The sequence below is a fragment of the Syngnathus scovelli genome, chromosome 10 (genome assembly GCF_024217435.2).
Source record: "Syngnathus scovelli strain Florida chromosome 10, RoL_Ssco_1.2, whole genome shotgun sequence".
Classification (NCBI taxonomy): Eukaryota; Metazoa; Chordata; class Actinopteri; order Syngnathiformes; family Syngnathidae; genus Syngnathus; species Syngnathus scovelli.
In genome coordinates, this window is record NC_090856.1 from 6,554,300 (window position 1) to 6,582,297 (window position 27,998).

The 27,998-nt window shown below is 41.6% G+C and overlaps 1 protein-coding gene across 2 annotated transcripts; it reads left to right on the plus strand.

The window, feature by feature from the left end:
• The first annotated feature begins 310 nt into the window (after nt 1-310).
• arhgef18b (rho/rac guanine nucleotide exchange factor (GEF) 18b) lies at nt 311-27,945 on the plus strand. 2 transcript variants are annotated; one of them, XM_049727518.2, is made up of 32 exons: nt 311-440; nt 1,120-1,242; nt 3,834-4,015; nt 4,079-4,581; nt 4,769-4,922; nt 5,043-5,169; nt 5,251-5,305; nt 6,588-6,662; nt 7,064-7,172; nt 7,479-7,653; nt 12,156-12,223; nt 12,774-12,819; nt 13,022-13,217; nt 13,379-13,485; nt 13,833-13,973; nt 14,278-14,528; nt 14,608-14,733; nt 14,802-14,919; nt 15,028-15,282; nt 15,354-15,430; nt 15,594-15,772; nt 15,851-15,924; nt 15,992-16,177; nt 16,297-16,443; nt 16,741-16,856; nt 17,195-17,263; nt 17,407-17,454; nt 18,115-18,396; nt 18,473-18,622; nt 23,106-23,457; nt 24,505-24,648; nt 25,012-27,945. In XM_049727518.2, the coding sequence occupies exons 2-32, from the start codon at nt 1,167-1,169 to the stop codon at nt 25,335-25,337; spliced, it is 4,914 nt and encodes a 1,637-aa protein (XP_049583475.1). In that variant the 5' UTR covers nt 311-440; nt 1,120-1,166; the 3' UTR covers nt 25,338-27,945. The 2 variants fall into 2 exon arrangements, with proteins under 2 accessions (XP_049583475.1, XP_049583485.1); XM_049727528.2 differs by having other exon boundaries at nt 13,025-13,217.
• The last annotated feature ends 53 nt before the right edge of the window (nt 27,946-27,998 follow it).

Here is a 27,998-nt window from a genome sequence, read left to right on the forward strand (position 1 = left end):
TATTGATATTAATAATTAACCTCTTGGCTAGCTCAAAGAATGAACAGGGCATTATGACCAAATATCCATGCTTACATTTTCCAAACCACTTCATCAGCACAACGGGCATGCTGAAGCCTACCCCAGGATTCTTTGGGTAGTAGGCAGGTCCTTTTTGAATTTCAAAACTACTTCAGTAGTAGTAGTGCACTGTAGTTTAATTTGTACACAATGTAGTCTATCTTGCAAAAAATATTGCACAAGCGGATGTGCATAAAGCCGCAAGTTGTATGTCAGACGTGATCGTGTGTGTGCATGCGTGTGTGCGCATGCATGCATGCATTGAAGACAATTTGTTGTGTTTCAGTGCAGAGCGACACAAAGAGGAAACTGCACTCAGTCTCTGCTGCCGGTCAACGTCAGTCAGTGTGAGGACAAATTCAGAAGACATCTAGAATTAAGTAAGTGCGAGTTATTCTGTGTCCATTTCTGTGTTTGGAGTAATTAAAATTTGGAGTCGTGTATGTGAGAATGATGTTTTGGTGGGAAAGTGCTAAGACTTTTTCCACTTGATGTGCTACCTACTCAACTTGACACTCATCCTGATTATTACACAAGAAAGGTGGTGACCATTTATTTGCCAGTTTAAAAATATATCCGATAAGCACAGCTTTGTTGAAAAGATACCAACAATGTTTTTTTTTCCCCTTGTACAGAATAGACTGCTCTATAACCTCTCAGAATGCTCACTTCCTTTTTTCTTTTGTCTTTTACTAAAACTGTCATCTTTAAAGTTGGAATGTCTTTTTTTAAATTTATTTATTTATTTTTTTTAGTCTAAAGAAACACCCTAAATCTTCTTTGGAGTTAAAGGCACTGAAATGCAACAGGGTTTACAAACTGTGGGTTGGGAGCTTCATTGTTTATGATTTTTTTTAAAAGTCAAGACTTTTATGTGCTTCATTTATTACTCAACAGCAGTGGGTATTTTTTGTTTTGTTTTGTTATGGTTATTTCTGTGTGTTAGTTAGTTACTTTGAGGCAATCCCTGAGCAGCAGCAAAACCCCTCATGATCTCCTCCTCCCCTCACGCTCACTCCTCCTTCTCGTCTTCTTCTACTTCATCCTCCTCTTTCACAGCCGCAGCGTGCCACAGTTCCTGCTGACCTCCACAGCGCATCGCTCACATGGCAGACACTCCGCTCAACAACTCCTGGCCATCCATCTCCAAGCAATGGATGAAGCGCTTCTCCCTCAAGAGAGGTATGTGTCCCAACTTTGATCCCTTTTCTTGACTATTTTGCTTTTGTGGACTGTGTTGAGGGAAATACAATCAATTGGCATCAATGAAGCATGCAAACACACTTCTTTCACAAAAACAAATCAAATGCATGTCATTGTTGCTATATGTTACCATCACAGCAATATGGCTGCTTAGAAGCAAACAGGAAATGTGAGGTGTGCTTTGAAGCTGTTTTGAAAGCCTCGCTCTTAATTTTATGATGCATCTCACACGTACACACACCCACAACCAGAGTTGAAAATGTCAGCCACTTTGACATTAACCATGATAGCATATAGTGTATCAAACTCAGGGCCCGGGGGCCTGATCTGGCCCACCACATCCTTTTATGTGGTCGCAAAAAGAAATCTTTCAAAAACTTTCTGAAATTAAAAGCATTTTTTATGTTGTCAACATAAATGTAAAGATATTAAAAAACTGTTTTTACTGCCCCTTGATTTCAAAACTAATTATTCATCAATTTGTTGTTATATGTATATTAGGTGATCATACATTTCTTTGGGTTCACAGTCATAAAGGTTCTCCTAAGGAAAACATAACTAAAATGTGTCTTTTGACAAAAATGAGTCTGCATTATCGTGATGGATGTCAAATTTGAAGGCATTATGATATAAAATATGATCCTAAGTTGCTTGACTGTGAGCGTGCACGCAGACTTGCATGTGGCTTGTTCAAAATATGTCTGATCACAATGTTCAAGATTCTATTGCTATCCCCCAAAAACTTTTAATTAAAAAAACAACAACACACACTTAAACAAAACAGTTCCTAACTACAGTATTTTCCATACATCATCTTGTGTTCACAATGGGCCCCATTCCCTGACGATGCGTATTTTTAAATTTGTGCTCAATGGCTGCATAAATCTGTGATTCATCAGGATGTTTGTACTTGAATTTAAATAAAAGTCATTGGTGCAGGTAACTATCAAGTGATCACGTTTTAATCATATGATGACCATCAAGTTCCTCTTGTGATTGCCATGCTGCTTCACACACCAATGAACATTCCGCCTGTTATTCCCCTTTTGTTCTTTTGCTTTCACTACTGTATAACATCAATTGATTAATTGTCGATTTTGATTTATTTTTCGTTATTTTTTTGCTCTTATTTGTTGCTACCTTAAACATTAACATGAAAGCCTCAGTTTCCAACTCACAACAACATAGTATGAGCAAAACTGCTTAAGTTTATACAAAAGATAAACTAGATAAACTTGTAAAAGTTAAATGGCAGAATCCACCATTCAATGTGTTGTCTCAGGAGACTTTGTAAAAGTGATTTATTATTGATGACATTGAATTCAGCAGCAGATCACTTCCAGTGCGGTGGAGACTCCGCCGACAATAACAAGCCCACACACACACACCCACACTCACCCACACACACACACACACGCACACACACGGATAGATCGCGGTGTGATGTGTTATCCATTACGCATGGGCAACCATAAAAGGCCTTTTGCAAGCTTCCATGTTTATAAATGCTTGTGATTTAGTCTTATAGAAATTAGAGTCGATGTACAGTACACTGTCAATGTGTCTGCTACTGTGTTTACATGGCGGCGTCTTTCTGGCTGCCATGTTTCGGGTTTGTTGTGAAGTCTGCATTAGATTTTATATAATGAAGTTTGCTCTGATTAAGTTACTGTACATTAATAGCACACGGGGACAAAAAAAGACAGTACGGATGATGAAGTCAATATTAATGTAACAAAGTGCAGTGCAAAGTGAATTTCTGTGGCAGTTGTAGATTGATTGGTTAGCTTGTGTTTTCTGTGATTATCGTTTTTTTCCATTTGTTACTGCACTGAAAAAAATAATATAAAATAAATTAAAATAGCTTATATATTATGAGAAGAATTTGCGTTTACAAGCAAAAGAAAAAAAAGCGTATTACCAGAACATGTTTTATTTTTGTACAAATAAAACCGTAATGAAAGAAAAACAGAATACATTTTTAATAATAATTGAAAAAGCAAACTATTTTGAGAAAAAATACAAACTACAAAAATTAATTAAAATATATATGTATTCATGTGAAAAAAAAGATACATGGTGTGTAAACACCAAATAGAAACTACAAACCGCATTAGCTAAACAGCCTCTCAACTTCAATATGTCATTTACTGTATTTGACATGAGCATCTTTCCGTTTTTTTTCCACATTATTAAGTGTTATATGACCTTTTGAGGAGAAAATAAACAGGCCGGTCAGCTACATTCAAGAAGTTTGGAGCCAGACCGGCTTAGTCTTAGTCTCGGCTTCACAGGAAACGCTCTTATGAAATAAGACTTACGTAAGCTGTCAGAACTGTAGCATTTCCCTCTGCTGACGGTGTGGCCGGAGTCGCCATGGTAACCGAGACATGACGCCCATACAAAGTCTTCAGGCTCAAAAAAAAAAAAAAAGGCTGGCCACCTTTTATCCATCCATTAATATATAAGCTCTATCAAAACAATATAAATTTATTAATGGTCATTAGTATGATTGACAGGCAAAGTGGCTATATGATCCTATCTATCTATTTATGTCCATTATTTTTCAGCCTCTGAGTGCAAGTCATATAGCGAGCCAATCGAACAAACAAGTGGACATGCTGCTAAACAAGCGAGTGGACATTCAAGCGGACAACAGCATGTTCAGCTACCGAGGGGAACATCTTCACCCTCTCCATCGCCGCCCTCCATCACAGAAGATGTCTTTTTTGGGGGCACCAATGAGGATCAGGTATTTTATATTTAATACTGAGGGTGTGGACAAAAATCTTATCTATGAAATTCATTTTTGCAGGATGCATCCTTTGTAGTGAGTGACTCTGAGGTGAAAGGTGTGGAGGTAAGCAGCAGCGCGGACAACCTGCAAGGCCTCGGCTCTTCCCTTTGGGACTCGGACTACTTCAGAGACCTGGAGGTGAATCTTGACGAGCCTTTGAAAGCCATCAGTCCAGACCTGAACTCCCTGACCACAGTGCCCAATCTGACTGAGCTAGCCTCATCCGAGGAAGCGCCCGGCAACCTCGTGGTCACCAAGCTGAGCCCCAACGTCTTCCCAAGCTGTGTGATTGACAGCCACGACTCCTCGGGGGTCTCTCTTAGCCTGACCATTGATCTGGACGGACTGTTGGGATCGATGGAAACAACGCCCACTGAAACAGGATCGTGTAACCAGGGAAACACAGTGCATTTAAATGGAGATCTTGAGGTTGACAGTTTTCCTAATTTAGTGAGATCCATGTCGACCTCACGAAGACACAGCTGGGGTGTCCCCGTTGCACCCATCAACCTGGGAAAGAGGTATGGATCATCATTTATTATCTATAATTTATCAATCAAATATGAGTTATAGTGAGTGTGTGTATATACTTCGTTAGATTGAGTTTTTATATTTATTTATATATTTATTTATTTATTTATTTTTATTTATTATCTATACTTTATTAATCAAATATATGTTAGAGTGAATGTGTCAATACTTTGTCAGATTGAGTCTCGACACGATGCCCTTGGACAGCGATGGAGATGAGGACGAAGCAGAGCACAATGAGGTCTTCCAGTCCAACGAGCAGAAAACTGAAAACTGTCCACTGGATGAAACAGACGGTCTCAAAGAGAGGCTCTCCTGTCTCGTTACCAAGGTACAGAGTCTGAATCTGTGTGACTGTGTTTCTTGGGAAAAGCTTTTTCAAGAGACACCTTAAGCGTGCATAAATCCGCAACTCAGATCTATCGCCGTTTATGTTTGCAAATTTTTTTAGACTGATGGTGTTCCCGGAAAGCAAGTGTATTCCCGAGCGGACATCCTCGCCACGGACGAATGTTCTCGTGCAGCGCACGTCTCTCGAATTGTGCAGACCTCCAAAGAGGCAGCGAGGGCAGCAGGAGGTGGGTTTGCAAAATGAGGTCCAACCAATCTAGCAGCCATAAAATAAGCCAATCATGCCGTTCTCTCTTCCTCTCGTGTAGCCGAGGAGTTTGACCCTGAGGAACACCTCCACTCCAATGAGGGGCAGAGCCATATGTAAGTCGACACCGGCGTCACTGAAGTGTGCTTAAACCCTCTCGAGTGAGGTCAGAGAGCTTTACAGTTCATGACTACATGACTCCATCTGCTCGGGCTTAACGAAGCTTGAAAAGACGACTCTTCTGGTTTTCTGCTCTGATCCCGCGGGAGTAACTGATACTGTACACTGTCAGGAAAAGACCAACATTGTCTCCCATGGTTCATTCAACCTACACGTCATCCATCTAGCTATTTCTCATATAGCGCTTATCCTCAACCATCCCAAAAGACATACACACACACACACAAGTCCAAATGTCCCATTAACTCAAGTCACCACTGATCTTGGAGTTGCAATACTAAAGGTAGATAATGCATATGCACTTGTGTTGTGATTGAGTGCTGATGTGCACAAGTGCACACAGTGTCCCCTGCATGTGCGACTTGTTATGTTCTCATACAAACAGACAGCTCCTCCCACAGAACACATCAGCGAGGGGCTTTCCCCATTCTCTGCTGACATCTCTGCTCCATGTCATGTGCTTGCAACCTCCTCCTCCCACTACTGTCCTCTCTCCCACCATCCCCTTAGATGGTATGTGTGTGTGTATATGTGTGTGTGTCGTGTGTTGCTTTCCTTTTCTTTGCTTTGCTTTGCTCCAACTCAGCCCCAATGTCTTGTTTGTCTTAGGCTGATGGTACAGAAAGTTCTGCAGGAGCTAAAGTTGTACCACGGGTAAGTAAACAGGCCGCTGCTCGAAACGAGGAGCAAGGAAGCAGTGTGGGACCAGTTCTCGGGCACTTTGTGTGTGTGCATGTCACCAGGTTGTCACACTACAGAAATGCCATATTTGCTCATATAGTGGCTAAGGGTATATTTCATTTTTGTGCTTCACCTTGCAACATTGCGGATTTTTTATTTTATTTTTTTAAATGGAAGGCATCTATTGCTTTGTCCCAGAAATCTGCAATGTGTGAAAAAAACATTGATTTGTATTTCCCTGAAGAGAAAAACACAACCTGTGACTAAGAGCCACTATTTGAGGAAATGCTTTATGTGAGGAAATGATGTCACACAATAATCTCCAACACATTCATACCTGCAATCTCTTGCGTTCTGTTTTGCTCATTGCACATTATGAATCTGCTGTTTTGACGACCAATCAAAGTTGCTCTTATGAAATTTTACCCATCCTTGACCATCAAAAGACGATCACGGTATTCCGCATGTTTTGTGTTTGCCATCCCTACTGACATGTTCACCAATAGGCTCCTCATGATAAAATATTATGTTCCGCAGAGCCAAGCGGAGGAACAACAAATCCAATGTCAAGGACTCAGAAAATGTAACGTGGTACGAGTTCCTCTCTAAAGAGTAAGTTCCTTTCATCATGCTGCTTTATTACAGTTTGATAAGGCAGACATGGAGCTAGATGCAATTATTTGTGTGCTTCTTATTTTCCACTGTTTTAAACTTCATTGTAGGAGTAGTAGTTGAACTTTTATTATGAATATACAAAGCCCAGTTTATCTAAAAAAAATCATTTTAAAACTACGCACAACAGTGACCTCTGCTGCATCTTATTGTAACAACAGTGGGAGAAATAATTTACATTATTTTAATTAACCTACAATAAGCATTAAAAAGTGGAGCCATAGTGAACAAATTTGTGTGATTAAATAATTATATCCGCCACTCAATAAATATTATAGTCAGCAAATTGCATACGATGTGAGTTGATGTTTGTGAGGTGACTGTTCTTCTTCATCCACCAGGAATGAAGAAGAGGATGACCGAAGTGAAAAGGTAGAAAAAGGAACCAAGGTAAAGAGGACGCTCAGCTCATTGAGGAACAGGGTGACTGGCTCCTTCAATAAAGATAAGGTAGGCAGACATTTTAGATAATATTTATTTATATGTTTAATATTTTTTCAAAAATAACTTCATATAACTAGAAATGATATTTTACGATTATAATCCCATTACTCACTAAGTAAATAATTACCTTTCCTAGATCCTGGGCTCATTGTGGAATTGACAAATGTCCCCCCCAAAAAAATTTACATTTTTAAAAGTGCTATCGCATTGTTTTCTCAAAATAGCGATCATGTTTCTGGATCAATTGAACCAAAAGTGCGGCACACTTTTTCCCCAATGATGCTTAACCCAACCACCCTTGTGTCCCCGCAGGGTAAGAACCGAGAGAAAGAGCAGCAAAGGGGTAAGGAGAAGGGGAAGGAGGCCAAGAAAAGCGAGTTCAGTCAGAGCAACGGGCATCTTTTAGTGCTGGGCACTTTTTCCAGCTGTGCCAGCTGCTCTCTGTGCGGCAAGACTCTGCAGAAGAATCACAGCTTGCAGTGCATGAGTGAGTACACGGCGGGTGCACGCACGCCATTCACGCTTGTCTCTCTCTCTCACACACGCACACACACCTGAAACGCAGGTGCTCCGCTCACATGCAAACTTTTGGCTTGCGCACCTGCTCACCAAAACAATCGCATGAAGCAACCTGCACAAGCTTGACCAGAACAAAAGAAAACATGAAGGTTGACTTTCCTCTGAAATTGAAGTGGAGTGAATACAAGCTTATGTCATATTTTTTGGCACTGATCTCGGAGCAGATGATTACAGATAATTCATCTGCCGTCATCCTCACTAAGGCTTTGCTTAATGTTCTGGAAAGCAACCACTGTTGCTGTTTCGTGTCTTTCCTCCCATATTTGAGAAGTGTTTCCAAGAACATCATCTGCAGCGGTGCATCTGTATTTTGTTCCACTGCTTTGCATTGCGCAAGGCTTGATTCTGTTTGGGCGGGTCATCTCATCCATCAGCGCTGAATTCTTGATTACCTAAAACCTACAGTGCATATTTAGCACTTTCTGCTTCTACATAGTTTGGTTCTTTATATTTTACAGCATTATGTGAGCTCATGCGTTGTGTGTAAGCAGCCACAACAAGCAGACCGCCTGCAAAGGGCATTTCAACACTATGTACTTCCTCGTCGCTGATAAAAGTGGCAATGAATAACGAAAGAAGTGTGTAACTCATGGAGGGCGTTCACGTAGTGATGAGAGCTGTGGAATTATGATCTAAGTATGTTTTGCTTCATTGTTACTAGCAACCGAGATCCACATAATCAGTTAGATTCTCTTTCCTGGTAACTTCAGGTTTCTGTTTGTTGCTTGGCAAGGTTCATAAGAATGTTGAGGGAAATTAGTTCATCCTAGCCACGCCCACCGAAACAACCTTAACTTGGGTATCAATCAAAGCTGAGATTTTCTATTCAATCTCAATATATTGTGCTGTAACTAATGAAGTCTATTTTAGGAGTCAACAAAAGCTCATGCTGTAGGAAATTATGCAATTTCACTTGATTGGTCCAATTTTTTTTGTATCTATTTTCCACAAAATGTACAGTATTTTTGGTCATCTATTTATGCCAACGACTTATACTGACATTTAGAACAATTAAGTGCTGATCCACAAGATGGCGGAAGGTACAAGTTATTGATTATCTATTTTTGCTGTGGTTAAACATTTTTTTCATCCTGGAATTCCACCTGTAGTAAACCCAAAATGTTTGGAAGTACTTTGCACTTCATAGAAGTTTTCTTAAAGATTTAAAAAGATCAAGAACCACACTCCTTAACTTTATACAGTATGTATCAACAAAACTAACAGAAAACCACAAGTCTGCAAGTCTGGAGATGCAATGAAAGTTCAAATGTGCACACAGTTAATTTGACCTAAATTAATCCATATGATTGATTAATCGCCCATTAAATGCGATTGGAAATTATTAATCGTTTTACTTTTGGTGTGCTCAGTCGAAAACAAACAAGTGTAGTGTCCCTTTAATTGGAGCCAAGTGGCCGTGCGGGGATTGAGCCTGTGGAATGCACCGTTTGTATGCCACAGATTGTTCCCACTCGAGAGAGCCGCTAACTAAAGTGGAACAAAACAAAAACAACCAAAAACAACGCTACCATCCACGTCAATGATGTGCTTCTCCAACCGATCCGCTGTTGTTGTTTCCGGCGTAAGCATCCGAACCAAACCGCAGTTTCGCTGCTAATAACGGTAAGAAGCGGCTCCTGTAGCGGGATCAGGTGGATCATTCCCGTTGTTTCCTTCAGTGGACTTTTGTAGGCACTTAAGTTGTTAGCTACTTAGCCTTATGCTAACTACAGGCGATATTTTTTTTCCTTTATGTTCGCATTGTGTTTGCATTAACTAGATGAACCAAAGTTTATTTATTTATTGGTTGGAAATCACAGTTAGTCGTTTCGCGTCTAGTATGGCTAGCTAACGATAGCATCTTGATGCTAGCAAGTTAGCGTGCACCAAAAGCGCTTTAAAATGTAAAGCAAATGTAGTTCACGTCAAATAGCACTCGGTTTATATATTCCGATAATGGCATTAATGGTGGTGCTTTTTCAAAATTAAACCTAAACGTCATATAGGTGCAACTTTGTGGGTTTTAGCCGATGGCTCAACAGGTGACTTATAGTTTCTTAGTGTATTAAAGCTACGTGAGAGCGTTTTGTAACAAAAAAGTCGAAAAATGTTTGTATGTGATCTGTTAAATTATGATTAAAATGTGGAGGGATTGTTATTATGTTTGTATTATTTCCAATGTGGTATGTTTTTGTAGAGCGCTATATAAATAAATGATGATTTATAATGTGCAGTGGTAGTGGAAGAGCATTTGATTGTTCTGTTACGTACTGATTAACAAGGTTACTTGTGCTAAATAGATAATAATTTCACTATTATTATTAAAATTTTATTCAATTGGGTGAAATGGAGAAACTCCCCTCACCTGTTCTTTTTATTACACTATTTTTGGAACCACTGAGATGGAGGCAAAAAGCAACATTGACTTCCTAATTCCCATTCATTCTTAATTTGTCTCTAATTTTCCTTGGTCCATGCTGTGCTAATGTGACTGATTGACTCGGACAGGAATGAATGTAAGATTAGAAATGTAGTCATTTGTGATTATTGGACCACCTAATCCCTGACGTGCTGAACATGTTTCCTGGTGTGTCAAAATTGTTCTCATTCCTCAACCAGAGCAGGTTGCTGCCCTTACGCTCCTCCAGTGACCCACTGGAATGAAATAAGGGGGGACATTTTTTGGCTGTCTTACGGAGTGGGTCACATGGTTCTGATTGTGCTTGGCAGGTCCATCAGAGCAGAACAGAACCCTCATCAGCCATAATACCTTGTTTTGCACAGCACCTTTTTCTTGCATTCATCGGTGCTACACCTTGGAGCATGTTTTCTTGCAGGATCACTTTTTCGACGTACCGCTACAATCTTTCTTCTTAGCCAGCTGTGTTTCCTGCGTGGGGAATCTCTGAGCATGCAATTGCCAGACTTTGAGGTGGTTAGAGTGCTGATAAGAGCTGTGATATCAGCAATCAGAAAAACACCCCGTCCTTGTTTATCTTTGGCTAATCTTTTACCTCTACCAAACAGAATTCTTGTCATTGCAGTTTGCGTACCATCGGCTCTGTTTCCTGAAAGGATTTAGCTTGCGTTTGGGCTCTTCACTGATGACGCTGAATGAATGACTTGATAGTTTGTGAAGATCTGCTTGCCTGTCAAGGTCTTCTTATCTTTTTTTTTTTTTTTTAAACAGTGGCCTTTGCTATTATTGACTGACTGGTTTCATTAGTGTGTTTGAGCTTTGAGTAAGACTGCTATGGTGGACTGAACGACGACTTGTGTTTTTATTTTTGTTTTTTTACTGCTGGATTACTATTGAAATTCTCCGTTACAGGTAAAAAGAAAATCTTCTCTGATGTCTGAGCCAAAGCAGTAGTCTTAATTGTCATGCTCATAATCATCGCTGATTTACTTTTATGGCCTGTCTTGCAGTGTGCCAGCTGAGTAATGCCGGACCAATTTAGAAAAAAAAGGTCATGACTCTGCTTCTGAGCCTTATTCAGAAGCCAGTTACTGTTGACTTTTCATTTAGCACAAAATGTTCATAAGTTACCAAAGAAACAGGATTTCAGTAGCAATTTGGAGAAACAAAAATAGAAGGTTTTGGTGCGGTTTGAAGCTAAAATTGTAAATGAAAACAGTCCAATATGTGCTGCTGTCACAGCATGCTTGCTTTTAATATAAACCAAGTTTAGTTTTGTTTTCATTGTGGCACACAGAAGGGAGCCACATTGTTCAGAAGCCTTTCTCGTAGTGGAAGTTGCTAGTATTACTCTTGTGTTTGACAGGAATGCTTCCTTTGACACGGCTATGCGAGCACATTTAAACAATGTGATGATTCTGCTTCAGGCTTTTCTTCTCTACTGTATGTATGTGTAAGCAGGTTGGACAGTGTTTATTTCCATCTTTACCGCCCGCCAGTGGGGCCATGTGTGTTTGTGTTTTAAGCTTTTTTTGTTTGACTTGTGCACCACTTCCCGGCAGCAATATATGATATGTTCAACTTAATTTTAATAGTTGGGAATTTGTGTGTGCGCCTCGGCCATGTCACCCGTCTTTACTTTGCCGGAGTCACAGGTTGCATAGCAATGATTGGATTTGTTGTTGCTGAGTAGTAAGGGGACTTTGTCTTGCTGTACCTTTTGTGTGTTTTTTTTTCCACGTCCTACTGAACATTACTTTTACTGGAATGTTGATTAAAAAAAAAGATGCACTCATCTCAGTTGGATTTTTAACGGAATACATGATTAGAAGTTGAGTGAAAACATTTATGGTTTATGTGAAACTTAAGCATTCCAATTCAATATAGTAAATATGGAGTAAATAACATTGTTGCTTCATTCAACTGAGGATAAAACAGTACTGTCCGCTGCATATGAACTCAAATTGACAATTGGATACTGTTTTTTTCAGATTGTGCTGTGAATGTTCACAGGAGCTGCAAGTCTCTGCTCAGTGAGTGCACCAGCATCAAGAACAAGGTAAACACTCCACTGGAACATGGAGTAGAGTGAAGTTGCCCCAAGCATCCCCTCCCTTTTTTTCTTTTTTAAAACACTGCTCAAAATGACCAAGCAAAATTTTGATGCACAGAATCGAATTTAAAAAAGTACAAAGACAGTGTGGAGTTTGCATGTTCTCCCCGGGCCCGCGTGGGTTTTCTCCGGGCACTCCGGTTTCCTCCCACATTCCAAAAACATGCTTGGTAGGCCGATTGAAGACTCCAAATTGTCCCTAGGTGTGAGTGTGAGTGCGATTGGTTGTCTGTCTCTGTGTGCCCTGCGATTGGCTGGCAACCAGTTCAGGGTGTCCCCCGCCTACTGCCCGATGACGGCTGGGATAGGCTCCAGCACGTCCGCGACCCCCGTGGGGACTAAGCGGTTCAGAAAATGGATGGATGGATGGACAAAGACAATGACGGTCACACTCAGAATATTTAACAGACAGCCAAAGTAATCATTTTATTACCTAATAAGTGTTTGATGAAATGGCCTTAAAAATAACACATTCTGTCTTTTTATTCCCAAACAGAGAGATTCTTTATCAAGAACAGGCCCGTCTGGATCGCCTTATCTTGGTAGGCATGATTCAGTTCATTTTCAAGGCTCAGTGTGGGACAGCCATTTGCCTCTGCTTGATGGGTTGAGGAGGAGGAACACCGCGAGACACCACCTGACAATTTTAAAACAAAATAAATCTTACCAGAGTCTCAGATGGGCTAAACCTACTATCTTGTCATTTCTTCCACTTCTCTCACCATTGTCCCGCTTGTTCCTCAGCAGCAAAAGAGCGCCAGAGAGAGCAGGAACAGTCACCACAGATCCTCAATGGCCATGCGGCTTTTCTCAGCTCCCTTGGCATGACCATCATCCCTCGGGGATCAAGTAACCAACTGATTGGAACACATAACATCGCCTCTTCTGGAACTCCTGCTTTCAACCCCGGCCCCAGCCTACGCCATCACAGCAGCTCGGGGCCAGTACCTCAGTCTCTTATTTTATTTTGGCTTGTACATATTTTCTGAAAGGCCTTTAAGTGAAGGAGACCAGGAATTGTATGGATGGCGCTAAAGAGACAATATTAGAGTATGAATTGTAACACACAATATAAACTATATATATTCTTTTTAACCCTAGATCTCTCCTCGGGGAGATGGATGAAACGGACACTCTTCGCCTGAAGCGCTGCAATGATGACGCAATCTCACTCGTTGCATCTACTACGGAGTCTATCATAGTAGAAGGTAAGGTGACTCAATTAGACATTTTGTTTAATTTATGTCAGTTTGTTGCACGTCCACCTTATTCCAAGCTGAGTATAGTAGATATTGGTTTTGTCAATTTTTTCTTTTAAAGATGTGTGTTTAATGAAGTCCTACGTGACCTTTACAATTAGAAAGCTGAACTTTTGGAACGAGCGTCCTCCTGAGAGTCATTCAATATTCTAATTTATCGTATTCGAGTGTTTTACTTCTTTCTGTTTAGTCTAATTAATAATCTCGCCAACGCTTGCCAGATAGCAGTACACTTGAGGTGACTTGTAAGCAGTATGAAATTTGTTATATGGTTTGCTCCTTCGTTTTTTTTTCAGAAGCTCACTATGCTGCAGTGCGAGCTGATCTGGAGTGTGATGCTCAAGATCTGGAAGCAGAGTCTTGGAGTTTGGCGGTTGACCAACAGTTTGTTAAGAGACACTCTAAAGAGGCCGTGAAGAGGCAAGATGTCATATATGGTTAGTTAGTACATTTGTATGGATGCTCTTTGTTTAACGTTGCCTTTTAAACCAAACAAAACATATTACTATTAGATCATTACAATAACAATGTAGGCTTCTGGATATACTCGCAACTTGAAAGTTAATTTAGATGAGAACTAGTTTTTGCAAATAAATATTTCTCATTGTCATGTTTGTCCCCGTGAATTGGGCCTGGATATAAACCATATGGAGTGTCAATCGGCACACGTCAAAACAAAGTCTGATAACATTTAAAAACAAACAAAAAAAACTTTGAGTGATTGCAATCTACGTTCAACAGAACTGATGCAGACGGAAATGCACCACGTACGGACACTGAAGATAATGCTCCGTGTTTACATCCGAGAGTTGAAGGATAACCTCCAGATGGATTCCAGCAGACTTGAATGCCTCTTCCCACGCGTGGAAACCCTCCTCGAGCTCCACACGCATTTCTTATCCTGTCTCAGAGAACGCAGGCGAGAAAGCATTGTTTCGCCCACTGAGTGCAACTACACGGTGGACAGAATAGCAGACATACTCATTGCCCAGGTAAGGAAAAGGTAAACACAAATAACCAACTTAGCAAGTTTTTCTTTTGTACTTTAGTCATGTATTTTGTATCGTGTAGTTTTCAGGGGATGTAGGTGAGAAGATGAAGGACAGCTACGGTGATTTCTGCAGTCACCACACCGAAGCTGTCAACTACTACAAAGAACAAATGCAAACAAACAAAAGATTCCATAGCATCGTACGGGTGAGACCAGCAAGCATCTTTTTACCAATTCGTCTTTGTTCCGTTTTGTACTTTGACTGTTGTCTCAGAAAATCAACAACCTGTCCATCGTGCGGAGGCTGGGAGTGCCTGAATGTATTCTGTTGGTGACACAGCGCATTACCAAGTACCCGGCACTAGTCGAGCGTATTCTGCACAGCACTCAAGGTCCTGCAGTGTTCATTTTGTGCCTACTAAATCTCCCGTACGCTTATTGAGCAAAAACACTTCCATGTTCATTGAAATTCTTTTGAATCTTTTTTTTTTCTCTCTCAGAGGGGACTGAAGAACACACAGAGCTGAACCGCGCACTAAGCTTAATTAAATACACTATTGCCCAAGTGGACGCTTTGGTTAATCTGCACGAGAAGACGTGTCGCCTTCGTGACATCCACGGCAAAATGGAGCCAAAAGCACTGGGCAAAATCAAAGATGGCCGAGTGTTTCGCCGCGAAGACTTGGCGCAGGGTCGAAGACGTCTTCTGCACGAGGGTACTGTCAACTGGAAAGCTGCCTCTGGCAGACTCAAAGGTAAGGACTGTGCTGCAAAAACTAAAACTACATTTTGAAGAAGTAACCTTTCTGTTATTTGGTCCTCACAGATATTCTTGCAGTTCTCCTTTCTGATGTGCTCCTGCTGCTACAAGAGAAGGATCAGCGATATGTATTTGCAGCGGTGGTGAGTAATTATTAGTTTACTTAATTCAATTAAGATTTATGTTGACTTGGTGCCGCATTAGCACCTGAGGTTGTCTTAATTTCCCTCACAGACTGAGGTCAAAGAACACTGTTAGATGTTGCCTGATTCATTCTTCTTTCTTATCTTATTTTCTTCCCTCTAGGACAACAAGCCATCAGTCATCTCCCTTCAGAAGTTAATAGTTCGGGAGGTGGCCCATGCTGAGAGAGCCATGTTTCTGATCTGTGCTTCCTCTAATGAGCCGGAAATGTATGAGATCCACACCACCTCCAAGGAAGAAAGAAACACTTGGATGACACAAATACGGCAAGCTGTCGAAAGGTAGCTGCCGTGCATTACAATGTAGATGAAGAATATTCCGAGAACGACAATTAACGGCTTCTGTCCTGTTGCTCTTAGCTGTCCTCATACAGAGGAGAGGCTCTTCAGTGAAGAGGAGGAAGCTCGAGCTTCAAGGTTGAAAGAATTTCAAGGTACTGACGTCTGCACTTGCCTTTTTACAGTTCGGCGTTGATGGAATGATCTTTTTCCCCACTTTAGAACGTCTGAGCCAGAAGGATGCCGTGATTGTCCAGGCACTCTCTGAGAAGCTCCAACTTTTTGCAGACATGGCAGAGTCTGTTGTAGGTCTGGAGGACACAGCTTCCCGCCCCAAGCTTCTTTTACGAGGTGATGCCTCGGATCTGCAGCAGGGGGAGACCTTGCTCAAAGGAGCCATCACTGAGGGTAGGACGGAAGTCTTCATAGCATTGAGTCAACAAAATACACACTTCAATTCCTTGAGTGTGGGGTTGTTGTTGTTGTGGTAGCATGTGAATTATAACTTGCTTTCTTTACCAATTTAGTGGAAAACCTCCAGAATTTGCTCCAGTCTGGAGTGAGGGGTGACAATCTGTCATCACAACAAGATGAAGGGAGCAGCTCTGGACTCCTGCCCAGGAGAGCAGGCACCTTTGGGGGCTACGACAGCAACCCCACCATCCTCACTAAGAGTGAGTCTGGTATACTTCATGCCTTGAGGGAACCTCCTATCTAATGGCTTGTGTTTTTTTGTGCGATGCATAACTTGTGAATTATTAATAAAATGGTTTTGTCTTTCTTTTGCTGTTTGAAATTATTTATGGTAAATTTAAATAAGCATGATATTCACAATCATAGTATGACACGTCTCCATTTGTTGTCCTTGTTTGCATTTTGTGGTTGTTAATGTATCTGTTTTCTGGTCTGTTTGGTCTCACTGTTATTTTTGTGTCATTGTTTGTGTCTGTGGCTGGGTGTTCCTTTGCCAGATGGCAATTTGAAGAAGAACTTTACTGGCGAGTCCAGAAACAGAGACCGAAGCCAGCGGGCCAGCTCTGACCCTCAGCTCAAAGATCTTTGTGGCAGCCAAACTCTGGAGCAGACGGTAGGTCTGACGCACAAAAACGCACTTGAAACACAACAAAAATCACACAGCGTGAAAACCTTGGGATGATTTATTTGCTTCATGTACAAACAAACAGGCCTTGAGATTTTCTTGTATTGATAGTTACTGTCGCAGACATACAAGCCGTCATCAGACAAACATTTAAATGGTAGACTTCATATAAACAATGAGCAGATAAATAAATACACTCCTTGAGGATGACCAGTTGTATAAAAAAGTTGTCACTGTCTGCCATATAGTAATTTCTTGGTGATTTCAGTAGATTATTTCGAGGTATTTGCACAACAAAAAAAAATGTTTTATCTGGCGTTGCCCAGGTTGATGAGACTTGCAACACACCGGCAAGATGGAACCGGATCTGGTCCAATTCTTTCCCTGAGGCAGAGGTTTGTGCTACCTCTTTAATCTGTTACTTGCTTTTGTATAACATTGCAGGATCGGGTGTATTCCTGTAAATGAGCCTGTGGATGTTGTTATTCTGATTGTACGTGTCGTATTTATAACACCCTTCTCTTTTTCCCCATTCCAGTTCTTTGACAAAGTATTAATGCTTTCCCAAAGGCTCTACAGTCTGCAGGTAATGTGATGCCTTGCCTTGCTCCGCTCATTATGTTTTGTTTATATTTGCACATCAGCTTTACAGAGTCAAATGTCGACTAATGAAGGCGTGTGCGTATAGACCGGCACACCACGTGAAGAATCAAATGAAATCCGATACTCGCACATCATTATTAATCCATATGTCATTTTGTAATTGTACTTTGCAGTGTGTAGAACTGCACCGCAGTATATGAGAAACACTTCTTGGTAATGTCGTTTCGTTCTACACGTCAAGAAACGACAACCACAATATTTAACCCGTTGTTAAACTAATAACTGCTCTGATACTGTGGCGTCATTAAAAAATATATAAATAAATTATAAAAAAAATAATAAGGATGAAAATATATAAATAAGAATAAAAATAAACAAATAATATATATATATATATATATATATATATATATATATATATATATATATATATATATATATATATATATATATATATATATATATATATATATATATATATATATATATATATATATATATATATATATATATATATATATATATATAAACTTAGACCCAGGTGAATCCAATGTTGATAACATTTCAGGCTTCAAAATGGTTGTCGCATTTTGAACGTTATTATGGGAACAAAGTATCAATTTTCTTGTGTCTGCACGGCCAGGCCATCATAGCTCAGCAGGACAGCCACATTGAGCTGCAACGTGTCTCACTAACGGAGCGCGCCTCACTGCCTGGGCGCCACCGCGGGAACGTGCTCCTGGAGCAGGAGAAGCAGCGCACGCTGGCCCTGCAGCGAGAGGAGCTCGCCAGCTTCCACAAACTGCAGTCTCAACATCGCCAGGAACAGCAGCGCTGGGAGAAGGAGCGAGGGAAGCACCGCCAGCTTGTGGAGGCCACAGAGGCCAGGTTGCGGCAAAGGGAGGAGGAATGCAGGCGGCTGGAGGTACAGTGGTCAGACCTACCTGACAGTTGTGATGTTTGTGTGACTTGGACCTTAACCATTGAAAAATTGGAGACAGGAGCGGCTGGCAGAAGAGAGGGTGGAGTTGGAGAGGCAAAGGGAGACGTACCAACAAGACCTGGAGAGGCTCAGAGAGTCCACTCGGGCAGTAGAGAAAGAGAAGGAACGCCTGGAACACCAGAAGAAGATCAAGAGGAAAACCATTGAGGTGCGAACACGCAACAGAAAAACTGTGACCCCTGGTGTTCATATTTATAAACGTTTTGATGTGGTGACAGTACTGAGGTGTGTTGTGGTCTTGGGCAAACGACTAAAGTAACTTCAGAGGAATATTTTTCACAAATTCTGACAAGTATGAGCTCAAGGGCATATTTTAATCCATACATGATACACCACAATTTTTAAAGTAATATCATGAAATGGACTGCGGCTCCATTTCAACTACCATAATTTCCGGACTAAAACCTGCAATTATTTTCCCCACGCTTTGAACCCTGCGGCTTTAAATGTGATGCGGTGAGTTTATGGATTTTTACAAACAAGCCTCATGCCGCCAATATAGTTACCAAAGGTTTTGTCACATCTGACCAATGAAATTGCACAACATGTCCGAGTGGACCAATGAAAAACTCTCTTACGTTGGTCTTAAACTGAATCTTCATAAAACGTATCCCATGTTATATTGTGGAGACCCGCAACTAATAAAATAATAATAGTAGTAATAATCATGCTGTTAAAATTTAGTCAATCTCAAATAATTGTAAATTATTAACCAATTATATATACAGACTTGGGAAAATTAATGTCTTGAAGAAAAACAAATCCTGCTAGTCGAAAAGATTGTTGTTTCCAACCCTGCAGCATTGTGTAATCATAAATGTGCACATTTCTAACTACTTCAGCCCAAGACAGTAATCTACCTACTTAGTGCAGGTCTCTTTCCATGTTTTACGTAAATCTTTCTCTGCCTCTATTTCCACACTGCCATCCTCTTTCCTTTCTTACACAACAATGTTCGACTTTGTTAGTTTCATGGAAAGCTTTGGCTGCATTTCATGCCTGGTGCTGTGGAAAGAAGCTCGAGTCAAGTGACTAAACGGTAAAGTTTCTGTACTACACGATCGCTCTTTTCATCCTTTTAGTGATGGAGGGTTGTACGTCTTTCCAAGCATGGCATGCGATCGTGAGAAGGATAGTTGTCCTGGATGGACCTGTGATGAGTCAGCAACCTTGTAATTACAAGCCATGACTTTTGAGTGAAACAGCCAGCCGTGTGCACAAACGTGCCATTTGTTTGTTTGTGAGATTATACTGCAAGATGAGACTTGGAGCCAGAGATACATGGCCATGTCAGCACTTGGCGCCCACTGACATCATCCCCGCACTATTTGTTGTCATTCCGCATATGTTGTGTGTTTTGTACACACGCACATCGGGGTTTGTACTGTATCTCGCTGGCTGCGCCGTGGGACTTTCTCGGTTGCTTCAATGGGAAATTTACAAGTGGTTTGTCTCCCCCTCACTCCCGACACACCCTGGCTTCATCAAAAACACATTCAACAGCCTTTTCATGGGCCACGACCCTGGTTTTGTGTTCCAGGCTCCAGGCCAGCTTGATATCAGCAGCCATTTATTGTCAACCACCAAACATTAGGAGTCATCAGCAAAGCGTAGCGCTATAATTAGACCTCATAAAGGCACGCCTCTGCGCGTGTTTGTGTAGCTCTGAAGTCGAGTATATGTAAGGGTGAGGGAGGACCTAGCGAGTCGCAACATGTGAAGACTTCAGAGGAACTTGTTTCATGCGTTATCTCATCGGATCAGGGTAGGCCCTTTTGATTAGGACGGCCTTGGATACAGACAAGTTTTCCGTTGGCTCATAACCCAGCATGTGTAGATTGTGCAACGCCTGAAAATGTTTCATGGCAGCTCATATAACAGTACAGTAGAAATCCTTTGGAACCTAAGGGTACATTTACATAACAACAACAAATGGCCTTGTGAAAGTATTTGCTTGCAATACAATGGTATCAAAATGATCACCGTTCACGCCTTCAAAAATCTCTTGAGACATGTTATATGTGATCATAGGTGGATAATGTGACTCTCGGGGGCACAAATGTAACCTAGTAAATATATGCTTTGCTGCTGGAGAAATTCTATAAGCGCTTGTGCTCATAAACACAACAATAGCCCAAGGTCACGTGTTAAACAATGACCTATAGTTTTGCATTTTACACTTTGGAATTATAAATTCAATCACGGTCAACTCTTGTCTCCAGGCTGTTGTATGATGTTACTTGAGTGTGTATCCTGTAGGCTGAAAAAGCCCCATGAGTAATCTCACCACCTCCACCTACCTACATACCTGACTGCTTTCCTCAACAATCAGCCGCGAGCAAATTCTGAGCGAGGGCAAGGTCTTTGTGGTAACTTACCAACTGCACAGACACAAGAGAACCGAATGTTTTGATTAAATTGACTATTTGTGAACATCATACATGCTTGAATGCTAGTATGATTCAGTTTTGTGCCCATATTTACACGGTTATACTCAGCCATGGCTCGCCCGGCAGCTTATTCTCAGGTGATCATGTTACCTCAGATCACCTAGTGCAGGTCAGCCACCTTCACCCTCCTCAAGAGAATCCATTGTGGAGTGTTAGCCGAGGCCACTCGTCGGGCTCCGCGTGATTTGGGAGTATCCGAGCGGTTTTCAGGATGAGAGGAACCCGGCTGTATAATTAGCTAGCGCAAGCCTGTCATTAGCAGAACCCTCTGGAAGAGCGCCAGTGCTAATTGTTTGTGCGCTGTCAGTCAGGGCTGTTTATGTTTCCCCTTGCTTCCGCGCAGTTTCCTGCTCTGGAAACCTGCCGCCTCTTCTGCTCCGTGCCAGTCACCTTGTAGAGGGAACAATGGAAGGTCTATGTGTTAAGACGAGCTAGTGTTCATTGGGGGAAGACTGATGGAGGCAAAGAAGAAGGAGGGAGCAGTCTGGAACAAGGGACTTTTGCCGACTTTTCCCACTGAAGGGCCTCTCTGTGCCTCAGGGCTTCCCATCATGCTCAGCTGTTTGAGCTGGGCTCCAGACACAGTCACAGTCTATTGGATTTGCCCTCCTCGCCCTGTAAAAGACTCTTCGAGTGTTCCCTATCTCCACAGGATGTATTCTCCATCGTTCTTCATGCTGTGCCCTTTGCGTCACATTTAAAAAGCTGAGGTTGACATTAACGCCGGTCGGTGTCAGTCTGACATATTCGGGTGCCCACATTTGCTCTGTAAAACGGCCCGTTTAAAACACTTCGACATTTATTTGGCCTTTAGCCACTGGCAGTGACGTTTTTTTTATAGTGACTATTATTTAGTAACCATTTTTGGGCAATGTGTGTTTGACTGCACAAAAACTGACTGGAATCAGTATAAAAGAAAGAAAATCAAAAAGCAAAAGACACAAATCACAACAAAGAAACTGAATTTTCCATGTGGAGGTCATCAATTTAGGTGCAATAAAAGTTTGTCTGTGGTTCAGCCAAACATTTAATATTGCAAAGATGCAATGGATATTCTAAACTAACAGGAAATATTTTTATGTCACCGTGCAAAACACCATCAAAGGACTCAAGCTCTGCGGAAAATTTAATATAAGAATAAACAAATCTGCCAGTTACTGTTAATATCAAAATAATTTTATCCGGCTCAACAAAAGTTGTCAAAGCACTTTTCACAAAGAAGATTTTTATTTCTATTACTTACTATTACCATTTCGAGTCAATCAAATGAGAATTGTGCCAATGTCCCAATTTTTATAGACTTGACTGTAGTTCCATACAAAGTGTTACTTCAAAAACTGCCTGTACAGTTCTGAGGTTTTTGGTTTCTGAGGTTTGGCGTTAGTTTCATCTCTGCCCTTCCTTTAGAGTTTTCATGTTCTCCCTTTTGCTTCTGTGGATTTTCATTGGATTCTCTGGCTTCCTCTCAAAATCCCAAAACAGTCAGCTGAGATTTATGCTTGCTCACCTGCGACCCTAATGAGAAAATAAAACAATGGGTATTTCCTACGGGACTAAAAAAGTCATTTAAACTGCAAACACAAAGTCATGAGAGCTTCTACTGTAATAACACAGATAGTAAATATAGTGGAAGGAGGTTGTTTTCTCTTTTGCCGGAGGTCAATGTAGATTAGACGATAAAGTTGTCATGTGCAGATCACCTTTCACTCTCTCTTGTAGTTCAGTGTACAATGGACTGTTTGTCCCGGCAGATATTTACATGTTCCCCCTGCGTGTCTAAACGGCCTTTTTAGGCCGACACGCCTCTATGTACACAGAGACCATTAAGGGTATTGTGTTCTCTCATTTTGGGCGATTGTCCATTTGTGCGTGTCCTCCTTGAGCGTCTTAAGAACACATCAAAAGCTCGAGCGGCAAACTTAGCCGAGTGTGCGCTCAGCAGAAAGAGCAGCATGTGTTTCTGATTCTCTCCGCGGCCCATAAATGCGCCTTCTGCTTTCCAGATTGCGTTTCACTGATGGCACCGAGCCACGCAGACGCTTTACAATACACGTGTGTCATGTCTGCTCTCAAGCGCCTCTGCTTTCTAACAGAACTTAACCACAGATGGGGAGAAATCCCCCCCCCCCATTTGACTGTTTGGTATTTTTTTTAAATTGTATCCTCTCATTTCCCTTCCAGGTGGCGCCCATGTCCGGCAGTCTAAATGGGGAGCTCCTCTTATCTTCTGGCCTCAGCAGCTCTCCCGGCCTCTCAGACAAACCCCTGCCCCCGAAGTCCCTGGTGCGTGGCAGCATGTCGGTGGCGCCGGCCGACTACTCGGAACGGCCCGAGGTGCCGTTGCGACGAGACGCCAGCTCCTCCACCCTGCCGCTGAAGACGGAGGTGCCACTGCATCTCTTCAGCACCACCAACCAGCAGCACAAACTAGTGGGGGTGCAGCAGCAGATCCCCACCAAGCTGGCCGCCCTCAGCAGCGGCAAAGGCAAAGGAGTGAAAGGCGGAAAAGCCTCGCAGCGCACTGACAGCACTGGTAAGCAGCCAAGCGCCATTTTGATGCAATCAGCACGTGGCAAGGTGAGCCACAGGACATCTCCTGATAAGGAATTTGCCGCGGGAACCTGCTTATGTCAGCCAGGCTCTCTGGAAGGACGTTAACATTCTCACAGGCTTTTTCCCAGAAGGTCGGTGAAATATGAGGTTTATTTTGGGACACGCTCGTCTTCCCGTAATAAAAGTGTCCGAAGCAACTTAAGTACGCACACATCTAAAGGACCTGACTCTTGAAGAAAAGAAAAAAAAAAATGCAACCCATCTATCCATACAAAATGAAATTCCCTCTTCATACTGTATGTGATTGCCAGTCACAACATGAGGAACACCTGCAAGGTCTTTGTGAAGAGACCCACTAAATAATTAATCAAGCAATGTTTATTTTGCCGGTTTGCTAGTACATCATAGATTTTTGTTCCTGTGCCCAGTTTCGCCAGACATGGCTTCAGAAAATTTGCTTTTGATTCCAAGTCTGCAGATAAATAGAGACACTGTGCTCCACTGCAGCGTTACAACAAGTCCTGTCTGGGCGTAATGTTTGCTGTTATAGTAATTACACTAAAAGATGTGGAAAGAAGGGACAAAAACATCAAAAGGGAAAGAAAATGAAAAGCAATTTGGAGAATTACGTTGCAGACAGCGCCTGATTTGATTTAGAGACAAAATGTGCCAACATCATCTGCACATAGAGATGCTTTGTTGAGATCTTAAGTGTTTTTTGTTGTTTTGTTCTTAATTACTCGGCAAGCCATTTTTGATTTACAGCCCGTCATAGTTTTTATATATTTCAAATGAATTGCTTTGGTTACATAAAAAAAAAAAAAAAAAATTCTTCCATTGCTTGTAAGAGAGATAACCAAACTGTGTCAGAGCTCATTATCAAATAAGTGGCTCGTTAGAATCACGTTAGTGCTCCGAATTGGGTCGGTCCTGTGGTTTATCAAATAATGAGAGAAACTAAGCTGCTCCAATTTAGTGTTTGAATCCAATTTCACAATGAAACGACCCTCTTAATCTTCTCCCTCAGCCTCAGTGGACATGAAGCAGATTCTCCCCCTCAAGCTCTCGGCGCGTGACGACAGCACCTTCAAAGCTAAGTGCTCGGTCAGCCCCCACCAGCAAGCACCGCTGTCTGTGTCTCCTCTCCCTCCCTCCTTCCATCATCTTGGAGGTACACACACACAAACATAGCCGAATGAAGTTCACACACGCATGCACCGACCCCACCCATCTTTGTTCTTCTCCCAGCCTCTCCCTGTGTAAACATCTTTCAGTATCACATTCTACACAGTCTGACATCCACATTTGAACACTCTAACGCTATTACCAGCCAATTTAAAAAAAAAATCGTTAAGGAATGAACGACTTGAAATATTTTGTACTCCACTATAATACAAAAATTGAGGAAAACTGTGTTCCTCTTGTGGGATGGCCATTTTGCTGCTCCACGGCGCGTTATAGTCTGATGATGGCAGTAGACAAAGTCCTCTGAATATCAACTCTAATTATTACCTTTGTCAAATCAAACCATTAGATCATCAGCAAAACCCTTTGGATGCTTTCGGACCGGATTCTCAATCCACCGGGATTAGCGGCAGCCAACCAGGAACTATCCAGAAGCCCCCCGTGCCGCCTGCCAAACCCTCTCTGCAGTCTTCTGTGCAGACTCCCGCCATCGCGCCCCACTCGCATTCCACCGCGTCGCCCCACTTCCTTGCCCAGGTGCAGCCGCAAGGTCTCGGCCCGAACCCCCACGTGCTCGTGCAGGGCCTCGGCCACAGCGTGCCGCTCCCTTCGCCGCCGCCGCCCTACAACATCAACACAGAAGACCTCAACAAGGAAGACGTCATCTTCTTCTAAACTCAGCTGAAACTCCATTTTAAAACCGGTTGTCTACTTTTTACACCGATCCAAAGACGGCAGCCAGCGATTTGAAGACGAGACAGCTCGGTGCCGAAGCGTCGAAGAAGGGAGGCGCCAAGCAGGAAGTCCGAAGTGATGGAACGCCGTCTGCCTGATGGTTCATTTGCACAGTGTAAATATTCCATTCCTGACTCTTGAATGAGCCTTTCTGGCTCTTTTTTTTTTTTTTAACGGTTTGTACAGATGTCAGATTCCTACTCTGGATAATTTACTTACATCTGTCTTTAATTATGCGTTCATGGAGTCTTTTATTTGCAGTCAGGTGCTGTTTTCCAGCTTGGACAGGCCCAGAAATTAGCTGTTCACCACACCTTGACTCATTTGGAATTCATTTCTTAAAATATGCATTCTTTCCCCTATTTATCCCTTTTTTTTTTTTTTGTTCTGTATAGAGAGCCCAACCCATCTGACTCGTGCGGCACACCCTGACCTAATCACCTGTCAATCAATTTCATAAGTAAAAGCCCCTTTTAAAACTGTTCCGAAGACATCTGAACCGACATCAAATCATAATATATAATATATACCTTATTGCCATGACAGTGATTAATATTTAGGGCCTGCCGCTTTAAGGACAACTACTTTTCTGTACTGTACTGTCATGCTGAGACTCGCAGGACAAAGCCTGAAGGTCATTACTGCGGACAAGCTTGAAGCTGTTTGAACACATTCCTCATTTCCTCCCACTTTTGCGCTTCCTCTTCTTTGACGCAGGGACGGAATCACACGTTCATGTCTTGGCCCGCTGATCATTATTCTGTCACAATGGGGTCACATCTATATCATCTATTAGATATATGTTGGAACATGACACATTTATTTCAAGCCCAAGGTACCAAACGTGACTCATTGCTGATGACGTGGCAGAAAGCTGATGTCAGTCTCGAATGTGACTGAGGAACCGTGGAGATGTTCATCCCACGGCAATCCGAAAATGTCTCTGAATCCCTTCATAGGTACTATTTGTGTATATTTTGTCGATTTGTGTACATGCGCTTTGGTTCTCATTTTTATGTTAGGTACAGACTTTATTTGATATTGCGTTAAGACGGTCGGACGAACCACTTTTGTTTTTAATAATGTAAAAAGTGATTTAATTTGTTTTGTGTTCATGTAGCATTGAAGTTTAGGTGCACCTGTCCGATCGCCGCCATTTTTGGTGATGTGTCGCTAAGAGGATCTAGCAATAATCCACTTGTTTCACGCAACCAAAGAGATGTTCACACTGACTCTCGCTCAAGTAGTTTGCTCTCTTACTGTTCTCTAAAAACGCAATTTTACATTTGCCAAAAAACAGAAATCATCTGAGGCCGATCAGTGTGCGAGCGCTCTCTAAAACTGCTGATCAAGCAGTATTTTTTTTTCGACATCCATCATCAGCATTGTTGATGGTTCGGCTAACAAATGTCTACTGGCAAGGACGACTGGCTTGGCAGTGGTTGTTCAATCTTGCCACATAAAACATCCAGTGAAGCCCAAAATGTTTTAAAACCTGGCCCTATTTTTCGTGAAAGTGACAGTTACAAAAGCGTGGAAGAAAGCAATGAGTTAGAAAATAACAAATAAATTACGGATTTGGGCTCAACGGCATGGAAATGCTACCCAATAAAAGTACGATGTGTGACTTACCAGGTTCTCCTAGCTGCTTGTCCCTCATTGGTCGGGCAAATTAGTCATCATGGCGCTGTTATAACATTTGAGGCTACATGTCTAGAAATACAAGTAAACACATTATAGACTTACCGTGTCTTAGTCTGGATTTGCAATATTATATCCACAGTTGTTGCCGTGTGCCATCTGTCTTCTCTTGAATAAAATTAGTGGCCAACAAACATATGTTGAAGTCAATAGAGGAAACTGGTTTGTTGCCGTGAAGTAGACAAACAAACCAAAATGAAGTTTGAACAAAGCTTATATTGTGCAGCTTAATATATTTGACGGTACACTTTGGTACAAATTCCTTTTAAATGATCTCGAAAACAGACTGTAATGAATATGACTTTTATTCTATGACGCAATGAAATCATACAGACATTTGAAGGCCAACATATTTTATTTTATTTTTTTTGGTACAAGAAGGCCACAGGTACTCACATGACATAAGATGACTTTTTCCATGAGGGCAGGAAAAAAAAGCACTGAAGTTGTCTTGCAAGTCTTAAACGCTGACCTTTTTTTTAACTGTTAAGCCAATCAGTCGCATCACTGTACAGTTGCTCACCAACAACACACTTTTTTTTTCTTCCCAATTCTCATTTCGGGATCTTTATGTGTGAATAATTGTATTTCCTCTGCCAATTTTTACACTAGTCACTTTGAATAGTAGCATACTTGAAGGGGAAAACGAATGATTCTTATCAGGCTTATTTTTATTATGATTGTGAGTTTCTATTTACCAACAGCTGTCTAATGGCGCTAGTAGTGCACAACAAAAGAGTTTTTGTATTTTTTGTTTTGTTTTATTCACTGCAAGAGTTTAGAATTATGGACACTGACTGCTGCCTTAGACAAGTTTTAGTATTAAAACCAAAAAAAAGTGCTGGAACACTTGTGTTGTTGTGTTGGTCTTGTTTTCCCCAACAATGTTAAGTAACTAGC

Excerpts from the sequence above, each read along its gene's own strand:
- arhgef18b (XM_049727518.2), top strand. The coding sequence starts at position 1,167 with ATGGCAGACACTCCGCTCAACAACTCCTGGCCATCCATCTCCAAGCAA. Across the intron at positions 6,663-7,063 it reads TACGAGTTCCTCTCTAAAGA|GAATGAAGAAGAGGATGACC; the intron begins GTAAGTTCCTTT and ends TTCATCCACCAG. Across the intron at positions 15,773-15,850 it reads ATACGGCAAGCTGTCGAAAG|CTGTCCTCATACAGAGGAGA; the intron begins GTAGCTGCCGTG and ends TGTTGCTCTTAG.